Genomic DNA, 14,264 nt, shown 5'->3' with positions numbered 1-14,264 from the left:
CTTAAGTAAATAGTCACAGCCACATTGTGAAGGCAAATGGGAAGAAAAACACACGTGAATGATACTTTGCAGTTCTTGGGTGCATAATCTTAGCAGGGCATCAAGATGCTTCCTGAGAGATGGGCATTCAGCAAGTGTGAAGATTTGGGATCAGGCATAATGATTTTACTAAGAAACAGTAAGTTGAAGAATAGTCCCAGAATCCAGGTCTTCTGTCCCCTGGTCTGCCAGCCTCCTTCACAGTAGCTTAAATTTGGGGCAGGGAATAGGCGTGCACACACACACACACACATTGAAGTAAAACATCTTAGAAGAATGGATGGCTTTCGTTTGCCATTTCCTCTTTTATCTTAACAAGGGAAGCCCTCTTTCCAGATTAGTGGTCTGCCATGACAGAAATGCAGTAAGTCCAAGGCCATAATGTTTGAGCAGTAGGTACATTCCAGCAACAGAGTGAGTTTGCTCCTAGGAAGGAGATGCCAAGATACCATGGAATGCACACAGTGTTGATGAACATGGCTTTACAAGGAGAAGATGCCCACACTCAGCAAAGTGGCACTTTTCAGTCATTGGCTGCCTATGTAAAACTATCAGGAAATACCAAAAGTTGGAAGGGAGCCTTTCTTAAACAGGACATTTAAACATGTCCGAGGAGGAAGAGGATAAAGTCTTCATTAGCTGGAATACCTACCACATAATCCTGGTTTCCAACTGGAGAAAAATGTAGTCATGGAATATAGCAAACTAGGATGTGTTGTATTTTCCCTAAGAAAAGTTGGTAGCTTTGGACAGTGAAGAGCAGCTCTCCTCAGTCTCCTGCCCTCTCTGACAGACATCCGCCTGGAGACCTGCTTCCTCAAGTATGATGATGAAGAGTGCACCTTGCCCATCTCTGGCCGCCACCGAATGGATGCCTGCTGCTGCTCTGTTGGGGCAGCCTGGGGAACAGAAGAGTGTGAGGAGTGTCCGTTGAGAAACAGCCGGGAGTATGAGGAACTCTGTCCCCGAGGACCTGGGTTTGCCACAAAAGACATTACAAATGGGAAACCTTTCTTCAAAGGTATGTACGGTGCTCCTTGTGGCTGCTGCTGCTGCTACTGATGATGATGGTGGTGGTGGTAATGGCGGTGGTGGTGGTATTTGTGTGTGTGTGTGTGTGTGTGTGTGTGTGTGTGTGTGTGTGTGTGCAAGATGTGCTTACTCCTGTGTGTGCACATGAAAGTGAGAGGCTAAAATGTGAGTCTTCCTCTACCTTATTTCTTGAGACAGTATCTGTTTATCTCTTACTGAGCTTGAAGCTCATCATTTTTGGCCAGTTAGCCATCAGGCCCCCAAGGTCTTCCTATCTCCATCCTCTGTCCCCAGCACGGCGGTTACAGGTAGGTTCACAGGGCCATCCCTGGATTTTTTATGTGGATGCTGAGAATTCAAAGTCAGGTCTTTGTGACTGTGCATCAAGTGCTTTCCCCAGCTGAGCCGTTGCCCAGGCTCCTGTTCACCAAGCATTCTGATCAGGCAGAGGCCAGGCTGCTGTTCCGAGTGGAGGATTTGACAGCTCAGTTTTGCGTGCTACCTCTCACGAAAGGCTTTGGAGATCTGAAACCTCATTCTCGAATTCTTCAAGACTGAATCGAGTCAGGAAAATGGGAACTCAGTGCATAAACACTGCCAGATTGTCTTTATACATAAAGCAAGGGATTTTCCCTTTGTCGTCTCTCTGTTCCTTCCTTCTCTTTCTTCTCTTATTCTTTTTGTCAGTTGTTATTCAGTGAGACCGTGATCACTCAAACTATCCTGTCCAGAAAGGCAGTTTCTAGAAGACCACTTAAATTTCTCTTAAGTAAATTCAAAACAATGTGACCCACAGGCTCTGTGTGTGTGTGTGTGTGTATGCAGCCCTTTTATATTCAAGAAGCTCTCTAAATTATATTAGTGACATATAATGTTGAGAAAATAAAAGTAGCATGGATTATTTGTAAACTAAACCTCAAGTGACATCTTTAAATTTTCAAAGTCATTTTAAGATGTAACCAAGAAAGCATCAAAGAGCACTAAATGAGGGCCTCATTCTGTTGCCATGATGGTTGTGAGTGGGTGAGAGGGTGGGTGGCAGGGTGAGAGGGTATCTGGGTGGCAGGGTGGGAGGGTGGCTGGGTGGCTGGGTGGCTGGGTGAGTGGCTGTCTGGGGGAATGTTGTATTTGTCATTGTCCATGTGCTTTAAGTAGCATTTGGAGTTCAGACAATCATTGGTCAATGGTGATCACATGCTTGCCACATGTCAGGAAGTGAGCAGCAAGCTCCCTTAACAGTGTTCTCTTAAAACGTAGAGGTCAGAATAACTAGGGATGTTTGTGAAGTCCTAGCCCTGGATTATCATACATTTTTGAGATGGATATTGACAAGACCAGAAATGAAGGCTCTCCAACCTTCTGGGTTTAAGGTGAGAGATCCTAACCATTTACCCATATGCTTTTCTTCCCTGCATTTTCATGTTCCTGAAGATATCAATGAGTGCAAGATGATACCCAGCCTCTGTACCCATGGCAAGTGCAGGAACACCATTGGCAGCTTCAAGTGTAGGTGTGACAGTGGCTTTGCTCTGGATTCTGAAGAGAGGAACTGCACAGGTCAGTGTCTGCAGGGGCGGGAAGGGTGGAGTCTTCACATTTTTCCTCTTTTTCTGTGTTGTTTCACCTTGTAAGGTTGTGCCAGCCCTCATGCCACTGCTTCCTGCTGTTTTTCACACAGACATTGATGAGTGCCGCATATCTCCTGACCTCTGTGGCCGAGGCCAGTGTGTGAACACCCCAGGGGACTTTGAATGCAAGTGTGATGAAGGCTATGAAAGTGGCTTCATGATGATGAAGAACTGCATGGGTGAGTATGGGAAGCCAAGGACTGTGAGAAGCCTGCATTCCTCACAGGCCATGTCCCAGGCAGTTCCTGCTGTCCAGTCTTCTGACCAGGGAGGGCAGTCTGTGGCCAAAGGAGACTCATATAGGAAGGCACTGAGGGGCTAACAATCATAGGTGACTCCATGGGCAAGCTGTGAGACCCTGAGAGATTTCAACTTTCAACACCTGACACAGTTGAATTGAAAACAATTCAGATGTAAGCCATAGCAGGAGCCCCGTCTTGGGGTGTCTGCATCTCAGTTCTAGAAGACAATGGTGACTACCTTACCCTACCTTAGCTTGGGTTCCCTGTGAATATTCTGAGAAGAGATTCCTACACACAAGCGGTGGACTTAGGTTCATTTGTTTAGATTTTGGTTTGTTTGTGCTTTGTTTTGCTGTGGATTTGGAAGAAGTGTTTTGAGGGAGGAATCCCTCAGAGTGGCAGAGAAGATAGTATGGAGTCTGGCTGTACTGCAGCAAACTCAGACCCTATAGGGGGCTCTGGAGGGGAGAAGGGCACCGGGAGTTGCCCTGTGTTGATACAAGGTCAGGGTTTTTTATTTCCAAGTCGGTCAATTAGGATTCACTGTGGATTGCTTCTAATGTAGGAAAGTGTTGTGGCCTCTCACCTCCCAAGCTCTTGAGTGAGATGGACATCCCTTCTCCCCGAAGGGAACTGATAAGCCATCAGTAGCCAGGGTTCCCAGCAACTGGGGGCTGGAAAGGGGGACTGCCTGGTAAAGAAGAACAAGGTACCATCTTGAAGAACAGCATCTTCAACATGGGGCATTTCCGTTTTCCAGATATTGATGAATGTCAGAGAGATCCTCTCCTGTGTCGAGGAGGCATTTGCCACAACACAGAGGGAAGCTATCGCTGCGAATGTCCTCCTGGTCACCAACTGTCCCCAAACATCTCTGCATGCATCGGTAAGGAGCTCTTTTAGAACACGTGTGCGGGGTCAGTTGTTTGATTCAGACACTTACATCTCTATGGTGTTCTTTGTTTCTAAACAGACATCAACGAGTGTGAGCTGAGTGCGAACCTCTGTCCCCATGGGCGTTGTGTGAACCTCATAGGGAAGTACCAGTGTGCCTGCAACCCGGGCTACCACCCGACTCATGACAGGCTCTTCTGTGTGGGTAAGTTCCAGCCTTCTTTCTATTTCACCGTGCATTCTATTTCATCTCTTTGTAAAAGCAATGCATTCTGAGTTCCAGCTTCATTGCTAGATCCCTTTGCTTAATCTTTCTTGCAAGTAGGATTCTCCTAGCGGCCCACAATATTTGCACCTCACTTCCCTCTTCAGAGAAGCAGATGAATGAAAGATTCATAATCTGGTGTATGCTCTTTGAGAATGAACATAACAAACGCATGCCAAAGCCGAGCAGCCAGTGATAATTAACCCTGGGGTGAACTAAGTATAGCAAGTGCCGTGGAAAATGCAGGAAGGCATGATGTGAGGTCTCTGCCTGGCTTAGTAGAGATCATTTAAAAACTTCGAAGAGTGATCACCGACAAGAAGATCATGGAATGTTGATATCTTACCCTGAAATAGAGGCCATGTTTGGCACTCCCTAAGTATGGGTTTTTGTGGGACGAGAATTTTGCTTTGTGGTTGGTCCTCCGTAGGTCTAGTTTCCCCCATGAAGAGTGACACGGAAGGCCCTGTGGCTTTATCATGCCCAAAGTCCAAGTGAGATTGTGTAAATGCTGCCAGTGTGGGCCTGGCTTGGGGTGTACACCATGTAGAACTGCCAAGTCTTAGACGGTTTCCACCCACAACCATAAATCAGCCCAAATTCTTTTGAAATCTAGCCAAGGTCAACTCAAATCTTCAATTCAGGTTCTTGCAAAGGATCAGAACCCCAGCCCATCAAGCCTCAATTCATGTTTCTAATTGAATCAGTGACCAAGAAGATTGCCCCAAGTGTAGACACAAAAGAAGGTGCCTCTGTCAGTCTTTATGTGCTATACTGGACTACCCGACACTGGCTAATTTATAATGATAGAAATTCATTGCCTCATAGCTCTGGAGGCTGGGAAGCAATGGCAAAGTGCTGGCATTGGGAATGGGCCTTTTTGCTGCACCAAAATGTGTAAGAGGCAAGAGAGAAAATAAGAATGGCCATATTCATCCATTTACAGTTGTCACTAATGCTACCCATCAATGTGCGGTTCTCATAGCTTAATAACCTGTCAAAGCACCACTCCTTAATACTTGTATGGTGGGAATTAAAGTTCAACAACAGTTTGGGAGAGGACAGATGTTAACATTGTTCTCACTTCTCTTAGATATTGATGAATGCAGCATAATGAACGGTGGTTGTGAGACCTTCTGCACAAACTCTGACGGGAGCTATGAATGTAGCTGTCAGCCAGGCTTCGCACTGATGCCAGACCAGCGATCGTGCACAGGTGAGCAGCTTCACGCTCTTCACACTTCACAGTCCCCCAAGTAGAGCGATTCCGAGGCCTGCGCTTCCGAGTGTAACAACCTTGGGCTCAAGTGTAATACCTATAGCACTTGTATAATAATTGGACTACAAGACATTTTCTTGGTTAAACAGAATTTGGAAAATTGCATCATGAACTTAATTTGGTGCAATTCTGAGTGTGTTTTCTGCATCAGCCCTATGACCTGAGGATTTGTGAGCCTGCAAAACCTCAGCCTCTATCCAAATCTACTGAGTTAAAAAGCCCTGGGCAATCCTGGTGATCCATGTGTTTGGATAGACGCTGAAGTTTGAGAGCCTCTCTCCTAACTTATACTGTCTTACTACCTGATGCTGGCTGAGCCCAGCAGGCAACAAGAGGTATAAAGTAGAATGCGTGACTCAGACTTTGATTTTGCCTCTGGTTTAGAAGAGAATTTGAACCTAAGAAACACACTGATTTTATTTGACCTTAAATCCCCCCCACACCCCCCCACACACAAAGCCCACCTCTGTGTAATCTGACTATCCAAACAAAGGTTGAAAGTAGCCATTTCTAACTGGACAATGATAAAATATGGTTCATAATCATTTTGAATTGTGAATTCATATGATTAAATTCGTACCAATAGTCTTTTAGGCCAGACACTGAGAATTTTGTGATTGGCTGCCTCCTCTGTCCCTAGGATAACCTGATAGGGTAATCTTTACAAAGCTTCGTTTAGATTTAGGGTTAGGAGATGCTCATGTTATACAAGTGGGCTGAATTTTGTTACATTGGGTCAGTTTATACTTCCTTACTGAATAATGGAGCCAATGTCAATATCTATATAACAGGTAGCTGTTGATTTTCCTCTCCTCAGACATTGATGAGTGTGAAGACAACCCTAATATCTGTGATGGTGGCCAGTGCACAAACATACCTGGGGAGTACAGGTGCCTGTGCTATGATGGGTTCATGGCATCTGAAGACATGAAGACTTGTGTGGGTAAGAAAGAAGGCAGTGTCATCTAACTGCTCAGTGACCGTATTGAGAAACTGACAATAGAGACCAATTAGGTCATAGTTCCTGCTTCCTCTCCTGCCTGATAACTTTCTTATTGTAAGCTGGCTGTTTTAAATTTCACCTGGATTAAACGCTGGCTATCTCTGTGTTCTGGAAGTATTGTTGAACTTTGAGGATGTGGTTTGGTCATCTGGAACCAGGCTGATACTTTTTACAAGTCGTACTTTTAAGCAGCAGTTAGCTGAGAACAGTTTTTGCTGTATTGTTGAGGCAAGACCCTTCTGGAGGGCTGCTCCATTCCCTGTGAAGTATAAGGCTTTCTAGTTCAGTTGTGGGGAAAGGGTACCATTGTTAGTCTTCTGTGAATGTGGAGGAGTGCTGCACTGGACAGCGCGGCCCCAGGCCTGGGTAGTTTGTTTCTGTGCGTGAGCAAGCTCACCACTGCTCTGAATATCTGCAGAAGCCTTCCTCTCCTGACTTACCCAGGCCAGTGATGTTATCTGGTTCTATGGGGTGACCTCTTCCAAAGTCCCAGGCTGAGTTTACTCTTCAATAATCTGAGAACAATGCCGAACCCAATTTCTTTTCTTTATCTTAGGAATCACTGTGTTTTTGTTGCCTCGTATCCAGGGCCTAGGAAGAGTTTCTCTAGCTGTTGTTCACTTTTACTTCTGAATTTCTTTTCAGTTTATTTCTGATGAGAAGGTCATTCCCTCTTGGCCAGAAATAGGAGCCTAGGGTGGGTTATGAGCACATCTATTATATGGGCAGATGTTTGCCTACATGTATGCCTGGGCACTGCATGCATGACTAGTTCCAGTGGAGGTCAGGAGGGGACATCAAGTCACTTAGGATTGGAGTGAGTGGCCATGCGTGTACTGAGAATTGAACAGCCAATGCTCCTAACCACTGATCCTTCTCTTCCCATAAATTGTAGGCGTCACACAGTCAGAATCACAGTAATCTTCCCACGGAGAATGATGTCTCCTAGAGAAACCACCCCATAAATGAGCTTCTATTCATCAAGAGTTAGTGAGTGTACTCACCACCCGATAACAGGCAGCTCGCACGGGTAGTCAGCACTAACACATGCCAGTATGAATGGAGTCCCTTATATTTTTTTTCTGAGAGAAAGCATCTAAATATAATATTTTATAATGTTTAGTTTCCAAGATTATTTTTTAGTGAAAGTGTCCCACCTTTTCTTAGTTTTTATCATAGTTCTTTTTCTCAGGGAGAAAATATCCATTACAGCAGAAACTTGGACATATGAATTGTATCTCTATCTTACAGATGTCAATGAGTGTGACCTGAATCCAAACATCTGCCTTAGTGGGACCTGTGAAAATACCAAAGGCTCGTTCATCTGCCACTGTGATATGGGATATTCAGGGAAGAAAGGAAAGACGGGCTGTACAGGTATCCTTTCTGTTTCATACTGATTGAAAATGTGCCAAGTAACTAAGAAACTGCCCTAATAATTGTAATTTAACACCTTTTTAAACTTACATTTTTAACTGTATTGTGGCTATTTCATGTTCCATAGTTCCTCAATTTAGCCTCTATCCCTTTGAAACTTTCCATGCTTTATTAAAACCAATGTAAATGAAGCCTATCCTTCTATCTGTGAAAATAACTGTGCACTGTGTTGGATACGTGAACATGATGAATGGTGTAATCTTTATAGGTTAAGAATCATGCTTTCAAATCACATTAGTGAGCATGCTGCTTCCTGAAGATTCATAACTGTTTGTCAGAGCAACCTTCTTTTGCCAACACTTCATTTTGCAACTAAGATTGCTTTTGAAGTAAACGCCCTGGATTTTATCTGTCCTTACCAGTCCTCAAGTTAGAGTGCTTTGGATACACTAACTTTTTAGCCTAAACAAGTCTTTATCCATGTGACTTAGCTAATGGCATAAAGAAATTGAACTATTCACAGTTTTCTTATTTGTTATCAATAGCACTTAAGAAACCCTTACGCAACATTTTCAGGCTATCATATTAAATACCAAGTGGAAGAAGCTACTCTGTGCCATGACGTTGTTTCATAAGTATTTAGATGTAGTCTTCAAACATGAAATAATGAAATTAAACACATGCAATGGTAGACAGTAACATTTTACTATAATAACTTATATTAAAGATACAGATTGTGGCATATGACATAATTTAAAACATCATGGTGACCTTGAATGGTAACTTTACTTTAAAAACATTGAAGAAGTAATAGGCTAGGTTTGAATTCCAAAAGTTGCTTGGCAAGGCCCTGTGACTTAAACATTAAAACTGCCATAGTGGCAGCTTAATAATGTATGGTTCCTCCTCTTAATTGTATCAGTGTATTTCAAGAAAGCATCAAAATATACTTATGAGTTATAAAGTGACTTGTTAATTGTCAATCTTACTAATACATGGCAGTAATGTTATTGGTGATTCAAAGATGACAGGATGTCCAAGTCATTGAAAGAGGCATAATACTGAAATTCTTTTATGCTCCCTTGTTGCTTCTCACAGAAATCCTGGCTAGGGGTCCCTTCTGGTAAACAGGAGCTCATCCACATAGATGCTAAGGTACAAATGACTCTCAGGTTCAACATTTATCATCAGCTTCCAGTTTCAATATAAGGCTTGCTAAGGGATGGTGGTCTGGCATCGTGAAGAGGAGGGTAAACTAACACTGCTGCATTGTAATGAATAAAATAAAACAAAACAACAAAGCTCACTGAAGTTCAGAGGGCCGTGATGATCATGAAGAGACAGAGTCTCTGGGAGAGTCTTCATTGACTGGAGGCAGAGTCTGTCGAGCTCCACTTTCCAAAGTCCATTTAACTGGTGAACATGCAGCTGGTTATTTTAGGTCTTTCACCATGAACACAGGTTATGTCCATGCTATTGTTGTGTCATTACAGGTAGATATGATAGATATGATGTACGGGAGCTTACTGCTATTTCAGATAACATGCCTAGAGGCAACGTGAAGTCTACTGAGACCTCAATATAACTGTTTGCCACACATGCATGAAAATCCATCTTTAAAGGGAAATTTTTTATAATTGAATCTGCAGAGATGCAAAGACTGGGGGGACAGGACATACTCATTGTGGGCTGGCTGAGTCAGTGCCAATGTGACAGTACAGAAGTCACCTATTAGTAAGCCCAATGAACAGAAGTATACCCAGAGAAACACTGTTTTATTTTGTTTTGTTTTGTTTTCAGAAGGGCTGATACCTTCCTATTTTTTCAACTGCAGTTTAAAATGACTTTTCAGTTTGAGAATATCCAGCCAGCACTGTAGGAAAATGCCTCAAATTTTGTGAGCAATATCACAGTAGAATAGTTTATGATATTCATGTCTGGAAGAGAAGACTCCTCGATTGACTCCTCGATTGTGTTCTGGGTTCTCCCGCTGGTCTGTGATCATAAACAAATCAGAGTCATCTGACTTTAACCAGACAACCCCCTTGGGCAAAGAACTCTGCAGTAGCCTATGGGAGGAGGGGCTGCATTAGGGTGAAAAGAAAAGATCCCCTGGGAATAACCCTGTTAGTAGCAGCCAAAGGTATCACACTGGACCGGAAATGACTTACACAGACAGGAACTGGCAAGCCTCACACACTTGAAAACATATTTTTAAAAATCAGCCAAAATGTCTTTTTATTTCACGTAACTAGGTCTCCTTCAGACTGGTTTCAAGTCAGTATTACTCATAGCTTCGAGCACCGTCAGGTCACCTTGGTGATGGTCCCGTTAAGGAGGAGTGTTTATAATGTCCCAGACAACTAGTGTAAACTGAGATACTTATCTTGCCTATGTGGATAAGCAAGACACACTACAAGTAACAGCAAAAAGAAATGTCGCAACTCTGTCATAGCACACACACTCTCACACACACATGCACACACACACACTCACACATGCTTACACACACACCACATACACACACATGCTCACACATGTACGCACACACTTACACATGCATATACATACCACATACACACGCTCACACACATACATGTACATACCCACATGCACACACACCACATACATGCACACCCTGCTTATTTGGATAGATTTTTAAATGAGTACCCTGGGAAGCAATTATTAAGAACACATATGCTGTTTCCTAAGGAGGGACTTTGTTTCATGAGAACTAAAATCACCCTCTGGGCTCTATTACAGCTCCGTCTAAATATTTCAGCTCCCTTGTCATTACTGATTGTTTCCATTTTAACAAATAAACATGTTTTCTTCTCCCAATCACATCAGCAGCGTTAAGAATCCACCCACTGACTCGCATTCCCAGCCCACACAGATGCTAAGCATTTCATTTTTTTTTTCTTCTTAAGCTTTGTCCAAACTGTGGATACTGCTGAAGGGAATGTCTGATTTAATGGAGAGAGAATGTGTGTTTGCTTGGAACCTAGGACGCAGATCCTCTGTCTTTGGCTTAAGTGGGTGGGGTCACAGCTTTCCTGTGACCTCTGCTGCTCATTCTAAGTAACTGTAATGGGAAGAAGATAAAGTCATTGCCGGGTGCCACCCAAGTGGGTCTTCACTTTCACAAGCTAATTTTTAGAACCTACCTGACATCACATGATCACTTAACTAGTGGATAAAATCAGAATTGTTGAAAGAGCAAGATTTCCTTTCACATGAGAACTGTTTCTGGCGGGTCTCAGAGTCCTATTCTTCCATGCCGCAGCCGGTCAGTTCCTCCTGCTTTTCTTATCACCACTAATTTTCCTCCGCTGGCTGTCAGCCTGTGGAAACTCCATGGGTGTTCTCTTCGGTTAATAGTCTTGGCTCAAATTTTGACCTAAATTAAGAAATCCAAGTAGCACTTGCATTTAAGCTGTCATGCCCTCTTCCTCAGCCCTTAATTCTAGAGATTGCTTATGTGCCAGCACACGGGCTCAGGATCCACGGGACGGATGCTATCGAGGGGCAGAAAGACAGGCGTTTGTAGGTGACAAGCTCTCTCTCTGTATGGTGGCTGTGGAGGCTACAGAAGTTCAATATGCATCTCGTACCTGTGTGGCAGATTTGTGGGCATAGGGAAAGTCCTGCCACGGAGTCTGCTTGCCGCTCACCCTTACCCTTCAGGGGGGCCCTATACAGAGGACCTGTGTGAGCCTTTGTGACAGAGGACCTGTGGGGTTAAGAAGGTTGCAGTGTCAGCCTGAATTTGAATTTCTTTGCTTTGCTTGGCTTCCACTTATTCTGAAAAATGAATTTTCTGTCTGGAGCAAACTTGTGGAGAAAAGGGAACATTTGTACAGAAAGAGACGTTCTTGGCAGACCTGTGCCGTTTCCCTCATGCTATTGAAGAGCGTTACAGTGCTGTGCTTTTGTTTGCTTGTTTTCCTTATGGCTCAGTTTCCCCTCCACATGCCCAAGTTTGCCATGGAAACAGTTAATTAGCAAGAGTCGTTGTGTGCCTGAGTGTGTGTGTGTGTGTGTGTGTGTGTGTGTGTGTGTGTGCGCGCGCAGGCATCCATACTTACGCTAACGCTGTTAACTCCGAAATGTGTTTGCACTGTATCACCTGCTCTCTTTCTCACCTGTGTCTTACTCACTGAGAACATAAGCTAGCTAATATGCTCCATTGTATTGACAACGTGAGACTTGATTATGATCCTTGAATCACTGTTCCCAGGTCTCCCAAAGCTCACAACACACACCCTCTTGCAACTAGAATTTCTTTCACCTTGAAAACATGGCAAAATTTAAAATATTTTCTTGGATTTTAATTTTATATTAAATCTTAGTAATAGTGACTAAAGGAGATTCCTCTATCAAAAGAAGTACCCATCTTAAATGCAAGATTAAGGGAAAAGGTAAAGGGGCATATGAAAATAGTGGTATCTTTGACCACTAGACAACTAGACAAAGGAGAAAAAAAGGAGATAATTAGGGGTTGAATATGGTCCAAGGACATGATATACATGTATGAAACTATAACCAGATCCATTTTATACAGTGAATATATGCTAATAAAGAGAAGACTGGAGAGGATTATATTGCAGATTGATAGCCTCTGATTAACTGTGAAATTATACTTAGTAAAAGAGATTTATGGATGTTTATCTGAGTTGCATCAACATTTAAGTCTTTAAAATAAAGTTTAAAATAAAACTGAAGTTACTAAACTAAGGATCTTAGTTACACATCCCTGTCCCAAGGGAAGTGTCTGCAGCCAGGGAAACCAAGTCCAGGCTAACCCTAGCTTTGCCTTTTACTGGCTGTGGGGTCTAATCTCTGCCCTCTCTGAAAATTTAAAAATCCCAAGACAGAATTCTAGTCCTTTCTACTTAAAGTCTGTCTTAGTTCTGTATCCATTACTTTTCTTGTGGGAATGGAACACCCGATAGAAACAACTGAGGAGAAAGAGGATTTATTTTGCCTTGTGACTTCAAGGGACATTCTGTCATAATGGGGAGGGACGACAGCTGAGCAGCCATACCTGTGGCAGTGGTTTGCAGGATGGCATGTCTTCACTGGCCAGGAAGCAGGTGTCATCCTGAAGCCTGGCTTGAGTGCTCACATCTGCTGCCTATGCCATGGTACCAAGGCCTTTTGACCTTCCCAAACAGCACCACAGCTGGGGAGCCAGGGCTGCACACAGGAGCCCATGTGGGACACTTCACACTCAGGCCCTAGCCCTTCTGGAGTATCTGGAGCAGCTCCTTCATTCCACCAACAATTAGTTGCCAAATATTATGACAAATAAAAGAAGGAAATTAAAACAGAACTCCACAAAAGTTATGATTAGTGTATTACCTTCTGCAGTGTGGGACTACCATGCCTGTGGACATCTCTGTTGGTGCTATGGAGTCTATTAGACAAGCCTGGAGAGGCTTGCTTTTATAAACACCTATGTGACATTCAGCACAATTATCCCTACACTGGCCTTCTTTATTTCTGGGAATGTGATGGGCTCTCTTGTCCAGTTACTTAAGGCTCCCAGTCATGAGTTCAAAGCTACGAGTCTATGTTGGCCTGCCCTATGACCTCTGTCAGTTCATGTGACTGTTGAGACCACATTAAAATTTACCTAAACAACTTGCTGTGATCATTAAAAATAATTCTTCCCTATGTGTTTTCATGTCACGATTATCAGTGGCATCACAAAAGAATGTCACAAAACCTGTCATCGTTGTATTTTGTGCTTGTTCCTAAGAATGGAGAAATTTAAAATTGCTTTTGACCTTTTACTAACTTGACCTAATCTTGTATTTCTTAATTCTGATGAGAGTCCTCTCTAGGTTGACTTGAGTTTTACATGAAATATCCAAGAGTGCAGTGTGCTGCGAACTCTTAGGAGGCCAGAGAGGAGTGACTGCTGTAGTGCCTTAAGCAACATATTCTGCGTGTGATTGAGATGATAATACCTAAAATAAGAAGCTTCTAAAAGTAAAACATAATGGAACAGAAATAATTTAAATTTAAGAGTAAAAATACCTTATACCAACCACAAATGCAATGACCATGTCATTCAGCCTTTGTAAATTAAAAGGCAAAACTGTCTGGTAGGGAGCTTAGCATCTGTGTGGATACTAAGTTGTCTGTTACGCCATAGTGAGGATGGGAGAGAATCCACTTTTGAATATTTGTAGGTCATTAAAAAGTCCCCCTCCCCTAAAGCTTTTGTGCCAAACATTTTCCTAAAGCGCTGGTTACTTTTCAGATATCAATGAATGTGAGATTGGAGCACACAACTGTGGCAGACATGCTGTATGCACAAATACAGCAGGGAGCTTCAAGTGCAGCTGCAGTCCTGGCTGGATTGGAGACGGCATTAAGTGCACAGGTAAACTGGAAAAATAGCACAAGTTATATTCATGAGCTACATGGATCAGAAACACAGAAGTATTCATTTTAGGAAGTAAAATGTAATTTTTACATTACTCAATGTAAATAT

General features: G+C 43.0%; 1 protein-coding gene across 2 annotated transcripts in view; it reads left to right on the top strand.

Annotated features, from left to right (window-relative positions):
- Fbn1 (fibrillin 1) overlaps positions 1-14,264 on the top strand; it is a 206,071-nt gene that overhangs the window by 141,189 nt on the left and 50,618 nt on the right. For both annotated transcript variants that reach the window (XM_021156745.1, XM_029472540.1), the window contains exons 25-33: positions 833-1,060; positions 2,503-2,628; positions 2,750-2,878; positions 3,702-3,827; positions 3,915-4,040; positions 5,194-5,316; positions 6,197-6,322; positions 7,634-7,759; positions 14,031-14,153. In XM_021156745.1, coding sequence (XP_021012404.1) covers positions 833-1,060; positions 2,503-2,628; positions 2,750-2,878; positions 3,702-3,827; positions 3,915-4,040; positions 5,194-5,316; positions 6,197-6,322; positions 7,634-7,759; positions 14,031-14,153 — 1,233 coding nt within the window. The remainder of the gene's footprint in view (positions 1-832; positions 1,061-2,502; positions 2,629-2,749; positions 2,879-3,701; positions 3,828-3,914; positions 4,041-5,193; positions 5,317-6,196; positions 6,323-7,633; positions 7,760-14,030; positions 14,154-14,264) is intronic.

The sequence above is a fragment of the Mus caroli genome, chromosome 2, assembly GCF_900094665.2.
Source record: "Mus caroli chromosome 2, CAROLI_EIJ_v1.1, whole genome shotgun sequence".
NCBI lineage: Eukaryota > Metazoa > Chordata > Mammalia > Rodentia > Muridae > Mus > Mus caroli.
This window is presented reverse-complemented; position numbering and strand designations above follow the sequence as displayed.